The sequence below is a fragment of the Lutra lutra genome, chromosome 7 (genome assembly GCF_902655055.1).
Source record: "Lutra lutra chromosome 7, mLutLut1.2, whole genome shotgun sequence".
In the NCBI taxonomy this organism is placed as follows: domain Eukaryota; kingdom Metazoa; phylum Chordata; class Mammalia; order Carnivora; family Mustelidae; genus Lutra; species Lutra lutra.
In genome coordinates, this window is record NC_062284.1 from 51,244,538 (window position 1) to 51,267,152 (window position 22,615).

General features: G+C 41.8%; 1 protein-coding gene and 1 pseudogene across 3 annotated transcripts; both read left to right on the forward strand.

Annotated features, from left to right (window-relative positions):
• The first annotated feature begins 886 nt into the window (after positions 1–886).
• LOC125104398 (short transmembrane mitochondrial protein 1-like) lies at positions 887–1,603 on the forward strand (annotated as a pseudogene).
• A 1,242-nt stretch (positions 1,604–2,845) lies between these two features.
• Positions 2,846–21,062, forward strand: TTC5 (tetratricopeptide repeat domain 5). 3 transcript variants are annotated; one of them, XM_047738337.1, is made up of 10 exons: positions 2,846–2,919; positions 6,556–6,736; positions 8,366–8,577; positions 8,940–9,090; positions 10,149–10,240; positions 12,139–12,195; positions 12,747–12,893; positions 13,079–13,293; positions 17,181–17,325; positions 20,055–21,043. In XM_047738337.1, exons 1-10 carry the CDS (start codon positions 2,869–2,871, stop codon positions 20,172–20,174), a joined length of 1,371 nt encoding a protein of 456 aa, XP_047594293.1. In that variant the 5' UTR covers positions 2,846–2,868; the 3' UTR covers positions 20,175–21,043. The 3 variants fall into 3 exon arrangements, with proteins under 3 accessions (XP_047594293.1, XP_047594294.1, XP_047594295.1); XM_047738338.1 differs by having other exon boundaries at positions 2,851–2,919; positions 6,556–6,688; positions 20,055–21,041; XM_047738339.1 differs by lacking the exon at positions 17,181–17,325 and having other exon boundaries at positions 2,851–2,919; positions 20,055–21,062.
• Positions 21,063–22,615: the final 1,553 nt, after the last annotated feature.

Below are 22,615 nucleotides of genomic sequence, written 5' to 3' on the forward strand. Positions count from 1 at the left end.
TTATTTCTATTGGTTTAGGAGGAATTATAGTAGAATTACTCTAAATACCAAATCCCTTTGATATTTGGGTAATAAAGTCATACTGAATGTATTTGAGGATATTTTATATTTAGTCATAGAAAAGCAAGTGAATATCATTGCTTTACATAATTGGATAGCAAGTACTGTTTTCTTCCTTAGTAGTATAGAATATAAAATTTTTTCAAAAACATTTTTTACTTATTCCAAAGTTAAAATGGTATATCAGAAAGAGGATGAAAAGTCTTCAATTAAAAAGTTTTAAAATATCTCTTCCCATTTCATAGCTGTTAACACATTTTATAGATTACATTACAAAGTATTTTTCTTCTCTCTGCAGTTTAAATTTTGTCAGAAAATGGTGGGGAAATAATTTTATGTTTATTTATGATTTACTTCTGCTTTGAAACTTTGCTTCTTGTGTTAGGTTTATAGGATCAGTTTGAAATACATGTAAGCTATAATTAAAAAGTAGAGAGAATTTCTTAGGACTTATACATGCTACTTTTAATTAGTTACTTATTGAAGAGTTTAATATAGTCACATGACACCAATTCAAAAAAAGTATAAAACAAAGCATGGAGTGAGGTCTCCCTTTCACCCTGTCCCCCAGTCACTCACTTCACGTTTTTGAAAGCGACTACTGTTGTCAGTATCTTGTGTCTCTTTCAGAGATAGTCTATGTGGAAGCAACTAATATTTTATGTAAAAATTATGTTTATTTTTAAATAGGTACATGCACACGATAAGTTCAAAAGTGTACACAGCAAAAGCATTTTCTTTGCCTACTGACAACTCTTGGTCCCCATTTCCTTTTACAGAGATAGTCATTGTTTCTTATTTATCCTTCTAGACATAGTCTATCAATATGTTGGTATATATTAATGTACTGATATACTATTAGTTTATTAGTTATGACTTTCATGATACCATTCTGAGTGTAGCAGAATTATTAATATAGTGTGTTCAAAATGATGAAATCCCTCTGATATAGAAAATAACTGTCAAGTTTGGAAAATATTCAGACAAATTACCTTACCATTGTACTACATTTCCCTTAAGGTTTTAAACTTACAACACAGGCATACACTGTCTGAACCTGTCCTTTTTTGGTGCGGAAGGTGGTATTACAATCTTGGTACAAATAGAAAGATATGGAACAAAAAGATACATGCAATCAACCTGGGAATATTAGAAGTTTCCAGGATTTGGGAAAAGAACAAGTTTATAAACTCAAAAGTGATTATAGAGCATCTTCTTTGAGCTACAGGCATTGGGTTAAGTTGATTTGCAGCAGTGCCGTTTCATGAAAATCAGTTTCTAGCCATCCTTTGCACACTTCTAGCATATAACCTTGCTCTAGTTCCTGCTTGGATGTACTTTTGGTAATGTGGTTGGAATGTATCTGGCTCAGAATTACGACATATCACACCTGGTTAAAAAAACTTATAGAAATTAAAAGGACTTGGACGTCAAGAAGAAATTCCCTAGTTCACGACGCGGACTCCAGCACGGCCTTCTGGATATACTGATTCTGTTGTTGAGTGCCTCCTTACCCTCTGAGCCAAAAGTTTTTTTGTTTTAAATTCCAGCCTCAGTGATTTTCCTCTCTGCTAGATCCTGTGTTGGCTTAGAGTACCAATGGGCCACAAATTAAGAACTATCCTTTTCCAACATGCTCATCTCTTCCCTTCCTCCTTCTAGCCACTTGGGATGGTCTAAGACTGGAATGATGGTGCTAGGTCCATAAATGTGCCTCCTAATTAGTAGTCTCTTCTTTATTCTTTGGGATTTCTACTGCCTTTTTGTTTTTTTTCAGGAAAAAATTGATGAGTTTTGTATACCCAATCAGATATAAATAAGGCTGATTTCACAGTTTAGCAATTCTAATGGCTGTTTAAGCATTTGGTACTAAATTATGTTGTTTCAAAGTAACTAAATTAAAGTCCAAAAGCTAGTTACTCCGAATTATCCATTTATTTTATACTGTTGTCAGAAAGCTCCAGAGTTGCTAATTTAACCAGTAAGTCAATTTGCTACTCATTAACTGAGAAACTATATTCTGAGAACCCTGTCAGGAATTAGGGAGTTTAAAGACATTTAAAATAAGAGCTTTTGTCTTCTGTAGAATTCATAGTCTACTATTCAAGTTTTTCCTCAATGATGTCTTTGATTTGGCTCTTTGCCCTCAAAAGAATCATATTTATTTTACGGGAGTATATTTGTATTTGATATTACACGATGGATAAATGACAAGTTGCCCATAAAGGAAATTTTATGCCTTTTCACAATAAAAAATGTATTTGCATTGTTAACTTTACAGTGATTCTTTTTTTTTTTTTAAATATTTTATTTATTTATTTGACAGACAGAGATCACAAGTAGGCAGAGAGACAGACAGATAGAGAGGGAGGTGGAAGCAGGCTCCCTGCAGAGCAGAGAGCTCGATGTGGGGCTCGATGTGGGGCTCGATTCCAGGACACTGGGACCATGACCTGAGCCGAAAGCAGAGGCTTTAACCCACTGAGCCACCCAGGCGCCCCTCTTTACAGTGATTCTTATACGAAAGCTTTTTTTGTTTTTTTCTTGCAATCAGAAACCACCGTTTTAATTTATTAAATGTATAATTAGTCCATGTTTTTTTTTAATTAAAAAAATGTTTGGACACATAAAAAGCAAAAACAAAAACCCCAAACCAAACCCATTAATCCACCAGCTCCTCTACTCAGATGCAGATAAGCCTCCAGTGCCCTAGATGTCGCTCTGGCTCCACGATGCGGGGGTGGGTGGGTGGGTATGAGTCTCTGTGGTTACAAAGTTGGGGGCGGAGAAGCAGAGAGTGGCTGGGAAATGATGGCTGATGAAGACGAGGAAGTCAAGCAGGTCTTGCAGAAATTGCAGGTGGGACCATAGATTAAAATCTGTATGTGCCTTTGTTACTCGGGAAGAAGCGGGGAGCCCAGTTTATGTAGTACCAGCGAATTCCGTGGTGCATGCAGGACGCTGCATGTGTCAGTGCGGTTACTATAACAACTCCTGAGGGTGCAGCCGAGGTGGGAGAGGGGAGCCTCCCGGGCCGGGGGAGGAGCGCTGCCGTGTGGTAGGACCTCCTGCTGCCGCCCTGACTACACTCAGTTCCAGTCCCGTGTGGAAGAGGATTTGTTGCTAACTTTATTCTTGCACGTTCTTAGGGAGGTTTTTCTTCTCCCTCCGTTCACCCGTCACAAGTCGTATACACATGTGTATGGTAGATCTGCAGGGGCTCTTATCATGTGTTGTGATTCCCACAAAGGCCATTTCTTCGCTGCTTTACCTGCTTTGAAATGGGCAACAAGCAGAGTAAGAGCTTGCACCACTAGTATCCTGGTCAGTCCCCTCAGGACTCCACAGTTTTGATTCTTTTGCACACTTGCAATCCCAGTTTGGCATCTGATGCCGAGGGGTCCACATTCCACCCAGTTCAGAGTTGACTGCCGTTGTGACTAGGACTAGTCTTTTGTACTTGGTAGGTAGCCACTAACTGCTTGTTTGCTCTTTACCTTCTTTCAGTGACCCAAGATTTTCCTTAAACCTCAGAAACTGAGTTCTTTGTGTTCTGAGACAGCCTAGAATTTATTTTTTATTTTTATTTTTTAAAAAGTTTTATTTATTGAAGTAATCTCCATACCCAGCGTTTGGCTCAAACTCACCACCTGGAGATCAAGGGTCGCATGCCCTTCACACTGAGCTGGTCAGGTGCCTCCCTCTGGAATAAACATTAGACCCGTGGCAGGTTTATAACCTGCTTAAAGGCTTGTAATGCAAAAGTTTAAACATTGGTGAGGTTTGTTTGTTTTTTGAGGAGACTAAGATAATAACACCTTTTAGAGTGTGAACTTTATTTTACTTCCACTTGACTGAGATTAATTTAATCTCAGTTCATTCCCTAGTGTGACTGGGGAATTCCTAGTGTGACTGGCTGAAATCAGAGATTCTCAATCCTGGCTCCATATTGGAAGCATTGTGTATATATGTTAGTATATGTATACTAAACAGTGGTTATCTCTGAGATTGTTTGGGAGATAATGAGGAATTTCTTACTTTGTATTTTTTTTATGTGTACTTACATGAATTTTAGCAACTTACATATGTTAATTTTTCCATGAGACAAGAAGTTATTAAAAATGTTCACTCCAGCAAAACAAAACAACAAAGCCAAATAATTTCTTGCATATTCGTTTTCAGGACTAGAAGCAGACAATGAAACCCTCTCTAAAGTTCCTAATTTATAGCCATGCTGATTGCAGGGCAAAAGGAATTGTGTTACAAGTTTTGCTGAGAACTCTCTTTTCCTGGGCTCATTTGTGGTAGATGGATTAAGCAAGTACCTTGGGGTATCTTGGGGTGGGTGAACAGGAATGGTGCAGGAATGGAATGGGGAAATGGAGTAGAGGAGAGGAAAAGGATAGTGATACTGCTATCCATGGGAATGGTAGTATGTTTTGATTTCCTTGTTATTTTAGGACAGAAGGAATGTCATAAAAGGTTATTTCTCAAAGTGTGTTTTACAGGCCATTTTCATTACAGTCATCTGCAGTACTTGTTAAAAGGTGTTTGGGTTCTGCTAAAACTTCTAAAATCGGAATCTGCAGGCTGAGTCCTGAAAATAACACAGAGTATTTGAGAAACATTGCTGCTACAGAGTGTACTGTCCATTTTCTTTGCTGTGGGCAGGGTTTTAAATTAAGTATAGCCCATGAGTGTTAGAGACAGGGATGATTCGTTAAGCCATTCCATCAACATTTTTAATGAGAGCCTGTCATGTCCTAAGCCCTGCTGTCGTGCTCAGGTATAGCTCTGAACGTGGGAGATGGGAGATTAGGACCCTCCCTTCTTGGAGCTTACATTCTAGGGGTGGAGACAACAACAGACTGTTACTGTATAGGCCACACAATTTCAGCTGATAGGGACTGTGAAGAAAAATAAGTATGATTAACAGTGGGCAGAAGAGGAAGTGGTTACTTTAGTTTGGGTAGTCAGGGAGAGCCTCTCTGAGAAGTTTATAGTGAACTGAGGTCTAAATGATAATGAGGAATGAGGTGTGCAAAGATCTAGGGAAAGAGTGTCCAGGCAGAGGGAATAGCAGGTATGAACCTCCAGGGTGGGATTGAGTTTGCTGGATCTGAGGAACTGAATGAAAGCCAGTGTGGCTTGATTATTGTAGAAGGGAGGGCATGTGAGAGTGAAGGGAGAAGTTTGTGGCAGGGTGAATAGTAGTGTGAGGTCAGATCGTACAGTCTTCTAGGCTGTGATTAGGAGTTAGATTTTATTCTCTCTATAGTGGAACACAGTTTGTGATGTGATGTACATTTTTGTGTGAGGCGAATGTGATAACCACTACACTACGGAAACGTGATGTACATTTTTGTAAGGTTGTCCCGACTACAATGAGGAGAATGGGAGAGAGTAGAAACAAGATGACCAGGTTAGAAGCTGTTGCAGCAGTCCAGGCAAGTAATGGTGCTGATTTAGTCCTGGATAGTCCTAGTGAGAAGAAGACAGGTAGATGGGTTTAGGATGTGCTGTAGAGGTAGTTAAGATGTGACAGAACTGTGTTATATATTTCTGCTGCTGGTCAGTTTCAGTAAAGAATAGATAGTGGAAAGGCTTTGTTGTCACAGGAAGACTCAGAGACAGAGGCATTTAAAATAGGAAACGGGGGAGGTGCCTGGGTGGCTCAGTTCGTTAAGCAACTGCCTTCAGCTCAGGTCATGATCCTGGAGTCCCGGGATCAAGTCCTATGTCAGACTCCCTGATTAGCAGGGAGTCAGTCTGCTTCTCTCCTCTCATGCTCTCTCTCTTTCTGAAACAAATAAATAAAATCTTTAAAAAAAAAAGTAGGAAAGGGAACATTTACTTGGGTCAAATACAAGAGAGCCAGAAGGTGACTTGACAAAAACAAAACAAAACAAAACAATAAAATCCACAAATATTTAAAGAAACAAAATCCTGTAAAAATACCAAGATCCTTAAACTTAAACTTAAATTGATTTGTTTGTTGTGGAAAGCAATGGTTCTCTCATGTTGGTCATCATCATTGCAAAGCTCAGGTACTAGTACAAGAAAAATCAGGGATAGGATTGTTTTTGTTAGGAAGTCCAGCTTTAAGTGTGCATTTCGAAGTTTTGTGCTCTGGGGACCAGTAACCTTATTACCTTATTAACTCTGTTTTATCTCAAGTTGCAAAGTGTTTCCCTCCTCTTGACTGTGGTACATGAAGTGCTTAGTCATGCTGGAAGCCCTGCTGGAGCTGGAGGAGAGAGAACTATCATCATGGTGCTGAGACTGGCAGGGGACCACACGAGAGTGGTCTGGGACCTGGCTACCTTTCTTCATGATCTGTGGCATTTTGGGAGACCTGTCTGCTTGCCTCTTGTGTCATTCCTCAGTGAGAGAGCGGATCCGTATTTCTAGAACAGAGCTGGTATGGCTAGCCAGTTTCCAGTTTCCGTGTCTGGCATTCTCTCCTCTTAATGGTACCATTCTTACGCTTCCCAGGAACTGGTGGATCAGCTGTATTCGTTTCGAGAGTGCTATTTCGAGACACATGGTGTTGAGGATGCTGGAAGGAAGCAACAGGATGTGCGGGAGGAGATGGAGAAGACTCTGCAGCAGATGGAGGAAGTAGTGGGTATGAGTGGCAAGGAGTGCACAACCCCCTGCCCTTCACCGAAAAGCGGTAGAGTTTTGCTCTCCCTTTGTAAACCCTTTGGTATCCCATTTGTGGTTGCTACAGGATGGTACAACAGAGTATTTCTTCTGAGGGCCCCTCTGTAGGATGGCTACCTTTTAGTCCTTTAAACTATGTTTTCTGAAGTTTGATTATAGCAGATGCCATGACATAAAAGAACATAACTGTTCCTTAGACTACCTTTTTTTTTTTTTTTAAAGATTTTATTCATTTGTCAGAGAGAGAGGGAGAGAGAGCAAGCACAGGCAGACAGAATGGCAGGCAGAGGCAGAGGGAGAAGCAGGCTCCTGCTGAGCAAGGAGCCTGATGTGGGACTCGATGCCAGGACGCTGGAACCATGACCTGAGCCGAAGGCAGCTGCTCAACCAACTGAGCCACCCAGGCATCCCAAACTACCTTTTTTTTTAATGATTTATTTACTTACTTGAGAAGGGGGGAGAGAGAGAGGGGGTGTGTGTGTGTGAGAGAGAGATAAAGAGAGAGAGAGAGAGAGAGAGAGTTGGGGGACGGTCAAGGGGGAGGGGAAGGAGACTCCCTATTGGGTGAGTGGAGCCTTACTCGGGGGTCGATCTCAAGACTCCAAGATCATGACCTGAGCTGAAACCCAGAGCTGGACGGACACTCAACCGTCTGTGCTACCCAGGTGCCCTTAATCTCTTAACTGACCTTTCTGCCTCTAATTTCTTTTACTTCCAAATTGATATATGTAATGATCATGCAATTATCTTTCTAAATATTACTTCCTGTATTTAATCTTACCTTTTTTTCTGCCTCCTTGCTCAAGTATATTCAGAGATTCCTACTATTGACTGGTTGAAGTCTAAACACCTTAATTTGGTATTCAGGTCTCACTGACCATTTTTCTTTTTTTTTTTGTTTTTTGTTTTTTGTGTTTTTTTTTTGTTTTTTTCCTCTTCTACCCTTATCTCTGACTACTTACTTACAGAGGAACTTTTTGTGTCTTTCAGGTTGGACTATCTATTCTCCCTTGAACATGCCACATGGGTTTCTGCCTCTCTGTCTTTGTGTACATCATTTCCTTAACTGGAGGATCTTGTCTTTTCTCCTTTTCACTTCTTTTTAAAATCTTTTTAAAGATTTATTTATTTGAGGGAGCGACAGTGAGCAAGCATGTTGTTTGGGGTGGGGAGTCAGTGAGGGAGGGGCAGCGGGAGAGAGAGAATCCCAAGCAGACTCTCTGCTGAGCATGGAGCCTGATGTGGGGCTTGATCTCACGATCCTGAGATCATGACATGAGCTGAAATCAAGAGTCGGATGCTTAACTGTCACCCAGGTGCCCCTCCTTTTCACTTGGTAAAGCCCATTTATTGGCGTATGCCCCTTTTCATTGTTGTTTTAATCTTCCATGAATATGCTTTGTCCTCTCCACTAGATTGCAAGCCCTTCCAAGGTAGGGATAATACTTTCTTTGTTTCCCCATTACCTAACATACTACTCTGCCTTGGTAGGCTTTCAATAAGTGGTTTGTTCATAAAGATTTTCTTCAACTATTTCATTCCTGGGGCCGACCTGAGGTTATGTCTTGAGAAAAGTGCCCTGGTCTTCTCTAAGACTGCCTGGGTTTTTCCAGTTTCCTCCATTTTCCCTTCCTCTTAGGTTCTGTCCAGGGCAAGGCACAGGTTCTGATGCTGACTGGGAAGGCACTGAATGTGACTCCAGACTACAGTCCTAAGGCTGAGGAGCTTCTGTCAAAGGCTGTGAAGCTGGAGCCCAAGCTGGTGGAAGCCTGGAACCAGCTGGGAGAGGTGTACTGGAAGAAAGGCGATATTGCGGCTGCCCACACCTGCTTCTCAGGAGCCCTGACCCATGTGAGCCAACTGGGGAAACACAGATGGGAAGGCCGACATTCCTTTGGTTCTGTGAATCTCCCTAGGATGTGAATACCAGAATAGGACTGTACTAGACCTAGGAGAATGGAATCAGAGGGGAGGAAGAGTCAGGGAGCAGATGTGGCTGAGGAAAACAGGGATAGAGACTAAGAAAGGAAGAAGATGATGGGATCAGTTTCAGGGGTAGATGAGAAGTGAAGAAAAATTAACAGCCAAGTTGATCCTTGTAGACAGTGCTAAGAATCAAGATGAGAAATTAGATTTAGAAGATAAAGATAGAAAAGATCTGGAAAGGGGAATTAGAATCAGTAAGGTTGCGTATGTGTCTTCTTTGTTTGCAGTGCAAGAACAAGGTCTCTCTTCAAAACCTGTCCATGGTGCTTCGCCAGCTCCGAACTGACACTGGAGATGAACATTCTCGTCATGTCATGGACAGTGTCCGACAGGCTAAGTTGGCTGTGCAGATGGATGTCCACGATGGCCGCTCCTGGTGTGAGTGCTCTTGAAAGATCTCCCACAGTCCCACAAGTTTCTAGAGCAGTGGTTCTCAACATGGCCACACATGCCAGAATCTTCTGGAGCCCACCTATTGGGTCTGATTTTTAATGTCAAGCCTGGGCATCTTTGTTTTGAAGAAGCCTGAAAGGTATTTTGATGAACCACGGTTCTAGGAACTCTTGGATCTTATCATCCAAGAGAGGATGCTTATGTTTCCACATAAGCAAGGCAGGGCTTTTGTGCAGTCTGCTCAGGTTTCTGCTTTGGCTCTGTGTTCACCTCTTTATCCCAGTGGAATTTGGAGTATACTAAATACGGTGTTATCACTGGGGTCTGTCAGATGGGGGACCTTTCAGAGAGTCTTTTGAGGGTAACCAAAATAGGTCATATCCTGAACCTGGGCTCTGAGGTGACTCACCACTGTGTTTCTCAGGGTTTTTCCCCTACTTAGGTGGGGCAGGGTGGCTAGAGTGGGCTGCGGCTGGGTGTCTCCCCTCCCCCACGTGGATGGCTACAGCCAGATGGAAATTTTCCTTCCTTAGGTTAGTTAGGCTCTAGTTAGCTAGTTTCTTCTGAGGGCAGGCCTCGTGAGGAACTGGGTGCTCTAGCATATTTCGGAACAGTTCTTTCTCCCCTTTCCCCTGCTGGAAGTAGGGGAAAGAAGGGGATTTTTCTTGGATACTTGCTATATGAATCTGGTTGAGCTTCTGGAGGTAAATCTCAACAATATTGTGGGGACCTCCTTATGCCTGGGACCCTGGGAGTTTCTGACTCCCTGACTTGTCCATATTGAACCCCCAGCTCTTCGTCAGTTACATTTGAGGTGTTCCTACCTCAGCACTGGTTCCTGCGGCTCGTGAGTTTCTGCCCTGGTGAGCCACAAGACCTGTGTTTGCCTGTCTGTCTCCAGTTTTAGGGGCAGTAGTTTGCCCTGCGTTGTTCCCTGTCTTATGGATCCAAGAAGAGTTGTGGGTTTTTCAGTCCATCAGGGTGGAGTGGTGACTTCCAAGCCCTTTACACGAGGAACCAGAATCCGTTTGTTTCTATTTCAGATATTCTGGGGAATGCGTATCTTTCTCTTTACTTCAATACTGGCCAGAACCCTAAGATCTCCCAGCAAGCCCTCAGTGCCTATGCCCAAGCAGTAAGTATGTATGGTCACAACAGAAGCAAGAGTGTCATTCAGTCTTCTCTGTGGCTCTTTAGCAAGCAACATGGACAGTAATCAGTGGCATCAAGTGTGCATGGTTTTGCAAAGCTGTGTCTGCAGGGGTGACTTATTTCTTCTTATAACTGGGGTATTAGCAGCTACTTAAAGGGTGCCTCAGTGCTAGATAGCTCTTTGAACTACCTGGATTTCCTGCGGGCACTTATGACCAAATCCCAGAACCCATCCCAATGTGTTCATCTTTTGTGGTGGGGATAAAAGTCTATATTAAAATAATGTTTATTAATATTTGTATATGTTTAAAGAAAAATGAAAGCTCTAATACTTAAGTATAAATGAAGTGCTATCCTGCGATTAACCATGAGACACTATGACTCTGGGTTTCCCACAGGCTAAAATCAAAATCAAAATCAGTGGAGACACTTGGCTGGCTCAGCATAAGACTCTTGATCTCGGGGTTGTGAGTTTATTCCCCATGTGGGGTGTAGAGATTACTTAAAAATGAAAGCTTTACAATAGAAAACAGCGTCTAGCTTACTCTGCATCATTTCTTCAGGATGAGTCCAGTGGAGCTCATGTTCTGCTTAGGCCTTTCAGGCTGTTTTTCTATCAACAGTCGCTTACATGAGGGATTCCTTCAGGCTTGAGCTCTTGATTACTCCTTATAAAAGGTTCACATTGGCCTAAGCAGTTTTTATTTGGGCCTCGTATTCATCTCTCTTTTTTTGCTTTCTTGCTTGTCTTGACATAAAGAATTGTCTTTTAACTTAGTATTACTTATTTGTTCTGTGTGACAGAATAGAGAATAAGCTACCTTCTGTTCATGTTTGTAGTTGAGGGACTGATGTTTTTTCCATCAGGGAACTTGAAGGCAGAGGAGTTATATTTTAGTCTAATTTCTTACTTTGGTGGATGTTTACATTTTAAAAAATAGTAACGGTGTATTCTTTAAAAATTTTATATTTGGCTTCCACTAAATTGTTGCTTTTAACTCTTAATTTCTTTACCCAAATCTGCATTTTTAAACATGTTTAAACCAACCATTTAAACAGTTTTTTTTTTTAAGATTTTATTTATTTATTTGTCAGAGAGAGAGAGAGAAAGAGAGAGAGAGAGCGAGTGCACAAGCAGGCAGAGCGGCAGGCAGAGGTGGAAAGAGAAGCAGGCTCCCTGCTGAGCAAGGTGCCCAATGCGAGACTCAATCCCAGGACCCTGGGATCAAGACCTGAGCCAAAGGCAGCAGCTTAACCGACTGAGCCACCCAGGCGTCCCCATTTAAATAGTTTTAATCCATGTTGTTTTTACTTTTATAACGTGCTAGGCAATGAACATAATCGGAAAAATAAGCTGAACATGGCCATGAACATAGTAGTTTCTTCACATCCGTCTGCACTTTCATGTGGTTTCTGGTCATCTATTTAAATTAGAGAATCAGAATTTGATTTTCAGTGGATTTTGAAGGAGGCTTGAATGTAGAAACATGCTTCTTCCTGTATCTGGAGCAGGGCTAATGGGCACAGGAAATGCATTAAATTGATGACATTTCTTTTCTAGGCTTTTCTCATTTATACCATTATATCACCATTAAATTTTTTTTTAAATCAAAATGCTTTTATACGTTTATTTTTGTACTATTGCATGGATAAATTACATTCAAAGTTTCATACACATCCCCAAACCCTTACCTCCTTAAGGTGTCAGGGACTATGTAATATACCACTCAGGCAGTTACTGTATAACAGTGTGGGTATAGGTAACATTTTGACAAGGAAGAAACTCGAATTTTTGCAGGGGGAGAGGACTAGGCCATGTTGGGCATGGCCATCCGTAAGAATGAGACAGGATCCACTGATCATCCTTTTCTCCTGCTACAGGAGAAGGTTGACAGGACAGCTTGCAGCAATCCTGATCTTCATCTGAACAGGGCAACGGTAAGACCTGTGGGGTGGTGGTCATCCGCAAGTCACCTAGGTGACATCTGAGTCTTTGCCTGGGACAATAACTGAGTATTCATAGGGACAGGGCTGAGTACAAACTATGAGAGAAAAGCCACATTATTTTGAGGGAGGGTTGGCCCAGTTTGACTTTAGGATCTGATGGAGTCTATGGCGGGAAAGAGGATGGGGCTGAGGAGGCAGGAGGGTACACAGAGGATGGAGGGACAGTTTAGGAGACTCTTCTGAAATGTTCGTTATAAATATAAAAATAGAATGACCCACTGTATGCAGCGTAACTATGTTCGAATTTGGAAGTTAGTGTCTTTGAAATGATTCCATCTTCGGGATTTGTGATCCCCTGAGCCAGGAGGAGGGATGTAAAGCATTGTTCTTTCTTTAGGCTGTTTGTCATAGATCAGGGAAACCACTAGAAAGAAAACAATTTATTTCTGTAGATTCCTAGCACATTGTACTGTTACTCCCCCTAGCATAGTTCGTGTTAGATACACATGTAACTGGGAGGTTTTAATTTACTTTTTGTGCAGTTACATAAATATGAAGAGAATTATGGGGAGGCCCTGGAGGGCTTCTCTCGGGCTGCAGCACTGGACCCTGCCTGGCCAGAGCCCCGGAGACGAGAGCAGCAACTTCTGGAATTCTTGAATAGATTAACCAGCCTCCTTGAGAGCAAGGTAAAGGTGTCAAAAGGCTGGATCCTGCTTTTCTTCTCCTGGGGGTCAATACAATAAGAATAAAATAGGCTTCATTTGTAGTGACTCTATCTACAGAAGTGGGTAGGTGGGAGTAGGAGTAGACTCTCACAGAGAGTGACTAGTTTATAGCTTTTTATCTTTTTCCTTTTCTTTTTTTTTTGCAGGGAAAGGTGAAGGCCAAAAAGTTGCAGAGCATGCTGGGAAGCTTGCGCCCAGCCCATCTAGGCCCCTGTGGCGATGGGCGCTACCAGTCAGCCTCTGGGCAGAAATTGACCCTGGAGCTCAAGCCACTGAGTGCCCTACAGCCTGGGGTGAACAGTGGTGCTGTGGTCCTAGGAAAGGTGGTGTTCAGCCTCACCACAGAGGAGAAGGTCCCCTTGTGAGTTTCTCTTGCCTTTCCTCTTTTTCATTCTTTTGAACTAATGGGTTTTACTTCCTGGCCCTTCTCTGACAGTGAGGATGTTGTTGGTGGTCACAGATTAGTGCGTTCTGCTTCGCTGACTGTCTTATGAGCAGGTATTATCTAGGAGATGTTTCACAAATCTCTCCCTAGATTTTGTCATCACCTGTCCCCCCCCCCCCCCCAGAGCTTGGTGCTCTGGATTCCTACATCCATAGCTGAAATTTGAATGCTGTTTTTATAAGGCAGATGGAAACCTTGAAATTCTGCCTCTTTGTGTTTTCATGATCCCAGAAGTTGGAAGAGGGAGAGTTTTTAGTCCTGTTGGGACTTTGGTATGCCTAGGCAGTTCTGGAAGGTTAGCTTTAAGTTAGAATTTAAGGCCTGATGGAGAGATAGTCTTAGATGTTATTCAACAAATATTTATTGAGCATCTGGTATATGTGTGGTAGGGAGTGAAATGTAAAGGATCCAAGTGAAGGTGCTTACAGTCTAGCAGAGAGAATGAGTTAAGAACATTCTCTCAGAAAATATGTATTTTTTAAAGATTTTATTTTTATTTATCTATTTTTATTATGTTCAATTAGCAAACATAATACACTGTTAGTTTTTGATATAGTGTTCAGTGATTCATTGAAAGATTTTATTTTATTTTTTTTATTTTTTATTTTTTTTTTTAAAGATTTTATTTATTTATTTGACAGAGAGAGATCACAAGTAGACAGAAAGGCAGGCAGAGAGAGAGAGAGAGAGAGGGAAGCAGGCTCCCTGCTGAGCAGAGAGCCCGATGCGGGACTCGATCCCAGGACCCTGAGATCATGACCTGAGCCGAAGGCAGCGGCTTAACCCACTGAGCCACCCAGGCGCCCCGAAAGATTTTATTTTTAAGTAATCTGTACACTCTTAGTGCAGGGCTTGAATCCACAACCCCGAGGTCATGAGTCACACATTGTACTGACTGAGCCATCTAGGCACTTAGATATTTATTTATTTAAAAGATTTTATTCATTTGTCAGAGAGAGAGCACAGGCAGGGGGAGCAGCAAGCACAGGGAGAGGGAGAAGCAGGCTCCCCGCTGAGCAGGAAGCCCAGTGCGGGATTCCATCCTAAGACCATGTGATCATGACCTGAGCTGAAGGCAGATGCTTAACTGACTGAGCTACCCAGGCGTACTTCACTTAGAAAATTTTTAACTCTTGAAAAATTGCAGTTTAGTCCATGTCATTACCCTTGGTCCTTTCCTTACTTCCTGATCCCTCATTGACTGGTTTCCTTTTTTTGTTTTCTACTGAATTTATTTTGTCTGGCATCACCAGTGTTTGGTCCAGTGGCTTCCACTACATGGCTCTACAACATTTTGACTTCCTTCTCACTGTTCCTTTTCATATCTCTTCTGCTTCATCCAAATCCAAATACATCCTGTTACATGCCTGAACTTTCTCCGTGGCATTCTCTAGAGATGCACGAGTTGAAGAGCAAGAAAGTAGTAGAGAAAAGTTTAGTTAACTAGTGCAGACCCGAAAACTGAGAGGAATGAGAAAGAGAGATGGACAAATGTGGATCTTAGGGGGTCTCGAGGACAAATATTTTGTCACTCCTTGGTTTCTCTTTTTAACTTCTAAATGTTAAGTCCAGAAGGATGCTGTTTTTGTCCTTTCCTCTTTTCTCCCTTTACCAGGAGACTTACAGTTCTGAGGCTTTGATTGGATTCACTAGCAGAGTGCTGGGCTTGATTGCGGTGTTGGTTATGAATTTGGGTGTACCAAGTGGTGGCATGAGCCCCAGTTCTTTCCCATCTTTAGAGGTCATCTCCTTTGGTGATGTCCTATAAATACAAGGCTGCGGCTGCCCCCACCATGCTCACAGGTGTATCTCCAGTCCAAGCCTCATTTCTAAGTTTGAATTCCTATATCCAGCTGCCTCTGGGCTCCCAACAGAAATGTCTAACTCACTATGTCCGAAATTGCTTGCTTTCTCTTTCTCTCTAAACCGTCTCTCCACCCTGACTTTCTTGTCAATCGGTGCACTTCTGCTCAGTCACTTAATTAAGACTTCTGGAAGTTGTTCTGGAATTCTCCATTCTCCTGCATTATGGCACTCATCAAGTCCAATACATTCCCCCACCGCCCCGTCTCTGTGGACACAATGTAGCCCCTTATTGCTTCTCCAGACAGGTCTTTGGACTCCTTGTTTTTTGTCCAGTGTTCCACAGTGCGGAGAAATATTTTCACAGTGTGGAGAAGCAACCCAATGTTAGATGCCATTTCCTGTCTAAAATCCCTTCTTACGCCTGTGCTTACTTTCAGGATAAAGTTTGAACTCTTAGATTAGCTTAGCATGCAAAGTCCTTCATAATCTGCTCTGTGCCTGCCTCTTTCCATTCTCTTCTTTCACTTTCCCGCTTGTGCCTCTTGTTCCTGTCTTGTCATAGTTTTGTAGGTTCCAGAATGGCTGTTTTCATGCCTCCATACCTTTACACACAGCTCATGTCTGTCTGGATAATCCTTTGGCTGCTTCTTGATACAACTCACATTTTCCCCCCAACATTTTATTTTAAACTTTTCAGACACCGCAAAATTAAAAGAATTTTTCAGTGAACAGGGACGCCTGGGTGGCTCAGTTGGTTAAGTGGCTGCCTTCAGCACAGGTCATGATCCCAGGTTCCTGGGATCGAGTCCCACATTGGGCTCCTTTCTCAATGGGGAGCCTGCTTCTCTCTCTGCTGCTGTCTGTTTGTGCTCTCTCTCTCTCTCTTTGACAAATAAATAAATCTTAAAAAATAAATCTTAAAAAAAAATCTGCATACCCAACCACCCATATTCTACCACTAATACCTTACTTGGTTCCTCATGTATCTCTATGTCCCCTTATTAATCTATTAATCCATCTTATTTTTGGAGCATTGCAGAGTAAATTGCAAAGATCAACATACTTTCCCCGAAATACTTAAGCATGTAATCATTAACTAGAGTTCAGTATTTATTCTTCTTTTTGTGTAAAATTTACATAGAATGAAATATACAAATCTTAGTGTACATTTGCTAAATTTTGACTAACATAAATCTATGTAACCCAAACACCTGTCAAGATACAGCACATTACTTACCAGCACCTCAGAAAGTTCTCTTGTGTTCCCTCCCAGGTAATCCCTGTTCCCATTCCCCCAGAGGTTTTCTATTCCTACTGAGGATTAGTTTTCTTTTTGTAACCCAGATAATTTTTCATCCTTTACATTCCGTTTGAGGCTCTCCTTCTCAAGGAAACCTCCCCTGCTTTGTCCTCTGGGTTCCCAAGGTCCCACCTTTGGCCTCACTGAACTCAGCATGAGGGAGAAGCTGTTCTAGCACCTCTCACACTTGTCTTGTAAGTGACGGTTTAAGTGTCTGACTCCTGCTAGACTGTAAGCTTACTCACAGCTGGATCACTGTCTTCTCACTAAGCCCAAAGCTTGACACATGATAGGTATTCACTGAAAGTTTGTGGGATTCAGTGACATTGGCGGTGATGCTTAGAGAATTGGAAGGTTATGATGGTTAAATTGATAGACCAGGAATAAAGTTGCAGCTGCCACATTTTGAGCTGGTTCATTATTAGTATTTGTTGAATGGTCCCAGCGTCCATACATCTCAAGTGTGTGGCAAAGTGACTGATGAGTCTTGTGTGTAACCTTTATCAAAGATATTATATATGTATGAAAAATGAGGACTCAGACGTGCGTAGTGGATGATGGTTACCTGTCATAAGTGTTCTAAGTAACTGAGAAAGCATTTGTTTATTTTGTTGGTATTTTAAAACCACTGTTTTTGCTCTTCTTTCCTGCCCACATTTCCTCCCTACCCCTCCCTTAACCCATCTTAACCTGGCAGTACATTTGGCCTGGTAGATTCAGATGGACCTTGCTATGCAGTGATGGTGTATAACATGGTACAGAGTTGGGGAGTGCTCATTGGGGACTCTGTAGCCATTCCCGAGCCCAACCTCCGGCTTCACCAAATTCAGCACAAAGGAAAAGTGAGTGATGGCCAGGATTTGTTCCCAGCTCATAGGCTCTGAAAGTGGGGCTGAGTTTATTTCCTTTAACAAATATGTAAAATAATGCATGTATATGTATATGTATGTGTGTATACGTATGCATACATGTAATTTTTTTTGTTTGTTTGTTTTTTACTAAAAAGGGAAACTACTGGTAAACAAAAAGAATTTTAAAAAAGGACTGGACAGAGAAAGGCAAATACTGTATGATATCACTTCTCTGGAAAGTAATAAAGCTGAAATTAGGAGAACAGAGACTACAATTGTAGTTGCCAGGGGCTGTGGGAGTGGGCATATTAGGGAGATATTGTTTAAGGGTCAGACTTGCAGTAGTTAAATGTGTCCTGGAGACCTAATGCTTAGTACAGTGATTACAGACAACAACATGGTATTATATACTTCCGAGCTGCCAAGAGACTAGATCTTAATTGTTCCCACGACAAAAAAAGCAATGACAATTACATGACATGATAGAGGTGTTAGCTAACATCGTGGTGGTCATCAGATTCCAGTATATAAATACATTAAATAAACATGTTTACACCTTAAACTTGCACAATGTTAGATGCCAGTTATCTCAAAAATTTTTTAAAAACTGGACCAAAATATTATCACTCAGATGTTATTACTGTTAGCGGTTTCGTCTGTACACCTCCAGTCTTTTTTTTCATAAATCTGCACATGCACATTCATATGTATATTTTTAAAAAGAGCGGAATAGTATATGTAATGTTTGTGAACATTTCCCGTGTTTTTACATATTCTACAACATTGTTTTAAATGGACACGCAGAGGTGGTGATAAGGACGGTGATGATAGTTAACATTTACTGAAAACTTAACTGACTGCTAGATGCTGGGTTAAGAGCTTTTTTGCCTGTACTGGCTCATTTCATCATCACAGAAATCTTACATGAGTCGCTGTTTAACCATTTTTCACATTTAGATTAGGGGTTGACAGCTGGTGGCCTATTGACCAAATCTGGCTCCCTGCCTGTTTCACATGGCCTGTGAGACAAGAATAGTGTCTGTATTTTCAAATAAAAGCAATTGGAAGAAGAATAATAATTGGTGATACCTGAAAATTCAGAAAATCCAAATTTCAGTGTCCACAAATTAATTTTTTTGGAACCTAGCCACGCTCATTTGTTCATGATTGTCTGTGGCTGCTTTTTGTAGTGTCCGAGTTGAATAGTTCTGTGACAGAGACTGTAGAGCCCGTAAAGCCTAAACTGTTACTTGGACATTTACAGAAAAAATACACTGCCCCTAGATATAGATTATTTTTAATTTTTCCCTGTCATAAAAGCACTGTAGTGAAAAAATTTGTATCGGTCTGTGTCCAGGATTATTTACTTAAATGAATTTTAAGGTAGAATTCTGGCTCTAAAGGGTATGCAGAATTCTCGGACTTTTGCCACATATTGCAAGGTTAATTTTTGGAATGTCGTACCAGTTCTTACCAACAGTAGATGTGAGCGAGTGTTTCTTTATAGTTTTCTCAGCTCTGGGGAGAAACCTTTGAAACATTATATGCTGCTTTTACATGAAAAATACAGCATCAGTATTGTTTTGCTTTGGTTTCTTGAATATTGATGAGGTTGGACATTTTATCAGATGTTTATTGACTATTTATATTCCTTTTATAAATCAGCTTTTTTTTTTCTTTTTTTTTTGGTCATTGCCCATATTCCTGTTAGGATGTTAAAAAAATTTGATTTAATTCACCTCATTACTTTGACTTAAAAGGGCTCCCTTCACACTCCTGGTGGGAAAGTATTTTTTGGATAAAGATCTTTTTTTAACATGTTTTATAACTTAAAATACATTTGAACTGGTAAAGGGAGCTGTCTTTTCTGTTATTAGAAGAATGTCTAAACTACACATTCTGTTTCTTCCTGCTGATGCAAAAGGAGAGGTAACTCGAATTTATATTTGGCAGATTAATTTCGGGCCTTACAAACACTTGGACTTGGAGTTTCTCAGAATTTTTACTGGTGGCTCTGTGTATCTGGGTTTTTGTTTTTGTTTTTAAGATTCTATTTTATTTTATTTATTTTTTAAAAGATTTTATTTATTTGACAGAGAGATACACAGTGAGAGAGGGAACACAAGCAGGGGGAAAGGGAGGGGGGGAAGCAGGCTTCCTGCCGAGCAGGGAGCCCAATGTGGGGCTCGATCCGAGGACCCTGGGATCATGACCTGAGCTGAAGGCAGATGCTTAATGACTGAGCCACTCTGATGCCCCTAAGATTTTATTTTTAAGTAAGCTCTCCATCCAGCATGGGCTGGAACTCACAGCTCAGAGATCAACAGTCACATGCTTCACTGACTGAGCCTGCCTGGTGCCCCTCTGTGTATCTGGTTTTGTCAGGAAACAACAGGAAGGGCAGATTCTGTGAGAACTGGTGGTGGTGCCCTTTTGCTAGGTTGTGCCGGAACCTGTCTTTTTTCAGAGAATTGTCCCGTTCTTGTAGTGGTATTACTGGCGTGTTACTTTCCCCAGATTTTCCTTCTGAAGATTGAAAACTTGGGGAAAATGACATCCCTTTGCTAGCTCAGCTTTGTTTCTTTAATGTGAGATAGAGGTAAGGGGTGTATGTCCTAAGGGGGAAGGAATGGGGAGAAAGCCCCACTGGTGTATCCCTGTGCTGAAGTTGCTTCCATCTTAGGATCTGTAACGAACCTCTGTGTGTTTGTCTTTTCTAGGACTATTGCTTTTCCAGTGTTCGTGTGGAGACACCCCTCTTGCTGGTGGTGAATGGGAAGCCTCAGGGCTCCAGCAGTCAGGCTGCTGCCACAGTGGCATCTCGGCCCCAGTGTGAATGACCTTACCTGACTTGCATGCTAAGGAGTCAGGTTGAGAGGAGAAGCTCACGGGCACTTAGCAGCTGGACCACCTATATCCCGTGACTCAGCCAGGCTGCGGGGGATGTTTGAGATGATGACTTTTCCTTTCCTCTGCCCTGTGAGACACTGTGTCTCTTCTTTTCCTCCTTTTATCCTGTTCAAGCTCTCTCTGAGGCCACACACTCCTTGGTGTAATACCTGTAGCCTCTTTCATTGCTCTTCTGTGTTTTAGGCAAAGAGCATGGAATTGGTAGAAGTGTGGGATCTTGCCATGGGATGGTGTTCCCAAGGTTCTTGTTCTTGCCTCCCTCCTGAGCCTCATGTGTATATATCTTTTCAGTATTTATTGCTGAGGGAGGGGGCTTAATTTTTTAATGGCTTGGTTTTTTTTTTTCAATTTTTATTTTATTTTTATTTTTAAACTTTAGGTTCTTCCCCTTCTTTGGGGCTAGAACAGAATTAAATTTGTTTGGAGAAAAATAATACTGTAGTTTGGCTTTATTCTCTCCAAGCTTAGATTTTGGATCACTTCAATCTGTACTCTCCCCTGCCACCCCACACCACCCTTTTTTTTCTTCACATAAAATAGTTCATTTCTCTCCCAGTTAAAAGAATTCTGACAACAGGCAGCCCAAGGCAGGAATGGTAACCCCACAAAGTCACTGGGAAATAGGTTCCTACCATTTCACCCTTCTGTCATCCCTAGGGGTGGCCCTCACCATGGTACAAGATGACAGTAATATTATTCTAATAGTGTTACTGGGCTGCAAGACCAGAGGGAGCTAGGTATTCAGTTCCTTTAGATTATAGTGATATGTTTTGTAGTAGTTTTTTTTACCCCTTAAGATTTATTTATTTATTTGAGAGGGAGACGGTAGGGGGAGGAATAGGGGAGAGAATCTTTCAACAGACCCCACTGAGTGTGGAGCCTGACTTGGGACTTGATCTCAGAACCCTGAGATCATGATCTGAGCCAAGACCAAGTGGGACACTTAACTGACTGAGCCACTCAGGCACCACGGTCTTGTTGAGCTCTTGATCATTGGCTTGAATATCATTGGTGACTCATTCATTTTATAAAGAATATAAAACTCAGAGGACTGCTCAGAGAATGGGTGATAAAAATAAGCTAAATGGATGATAATAATGGATGATAAAACTGAAGAAGTTACAAGGGCTGAATCTAAGATAAAAGCTTGACCAAAGTCATTGTTGTGGTCCCAAAAGGCCAACTTCATAGGTGTCTCTTTAGCATCATGTGCAAAAAATTACTGGGAATTTTAGTAGATAAAGTTAGTATGAGTAGTCCATGTGCACAGTTGCAAAAAGCTCTGTTTTCCGACTGTACCAGTGAATCCAGTAGCCAGGGAGTTTTCAACACAGCCCACACATGGAGTTCTGTGTGCAGTTCTGGGCATTGATTTTGAGACCTACAGTCATGGGAGAGCAATCAGGAACTTGAAGGGGTGTAAAATGCCTTGAGAAAAGGCTGAAAGCAACTGGGGAGGGTGTGGGGGTGGTGTGATGTGTGTGCATTCGAGTCAGTAGAGAGATAAGAGCCAGTCACACTTCCCCTTTTATCTAAGTCCTGGGTGTGATTTTACATACTTGGTGTTAGGACCAGACAGTAGAGAAATGTGCCTAAATGGGGTGTCTTCATTGGATGGGGGCTCCCAGATGTGGGACGACCATCGGTTGGAAGCTGGTGGCGCAGGTGGTGAAAGAGTGGACCTGAGGCAGAAAAGGAGAGAAGTTTATTGACTACACCACTAGGGAGCAGCAGGCAGGAGGGCAGAGGAGGGGCTGTCTGCCTCGAGGCAGTGGGTGGGGCTGTATTTAAAGGAAGGTGGTGAAGAGGTAATGCGGCCTATGGAATTCTCCCGTTTTTGGTAACTGTGCCTGGTTGTGAGTAGCACATTGGTCAGTGAGGGCCTATGGAAATTTTGAGGTGGGGCGCCGGATGGGTGGGTGGGGGGGTAGCTGTGGGCCTCTCTACCTTCTAACGCTCAAACCTGTTTGACTAAAAACGACCTCTAGAGTGAAACAGAACTTAAAAGATTTAAGATGAAGTACATGTTCAGGTGAGTATGCAAATGTGTACGTTGTTTAGAGAGTAATTAGAATACCTGTGAAAATGTCCGCCTGGCTTATAAACTAGAACATCCCTAGTATCTTAGAAGCCCTTGTATGCTTCTCCATGAGCTCATTTGTTTTCACAGCTGGAAAATATTTCATTGTATGATTGTGCCACAGTTTAGTCATCCTACTGTTCAAGGATGTTTGGGCTTGTTGTTGTCAAGGTAGCACATTATTAATATTCTGCACTTGTCCTGAATGTGTAAGTGTAAGAGTTTCTTTAATAGCAATGGTTCTCAAAAGACTGGTCCCCAGACCAACCGCATCATCACCACCTGGAGCTA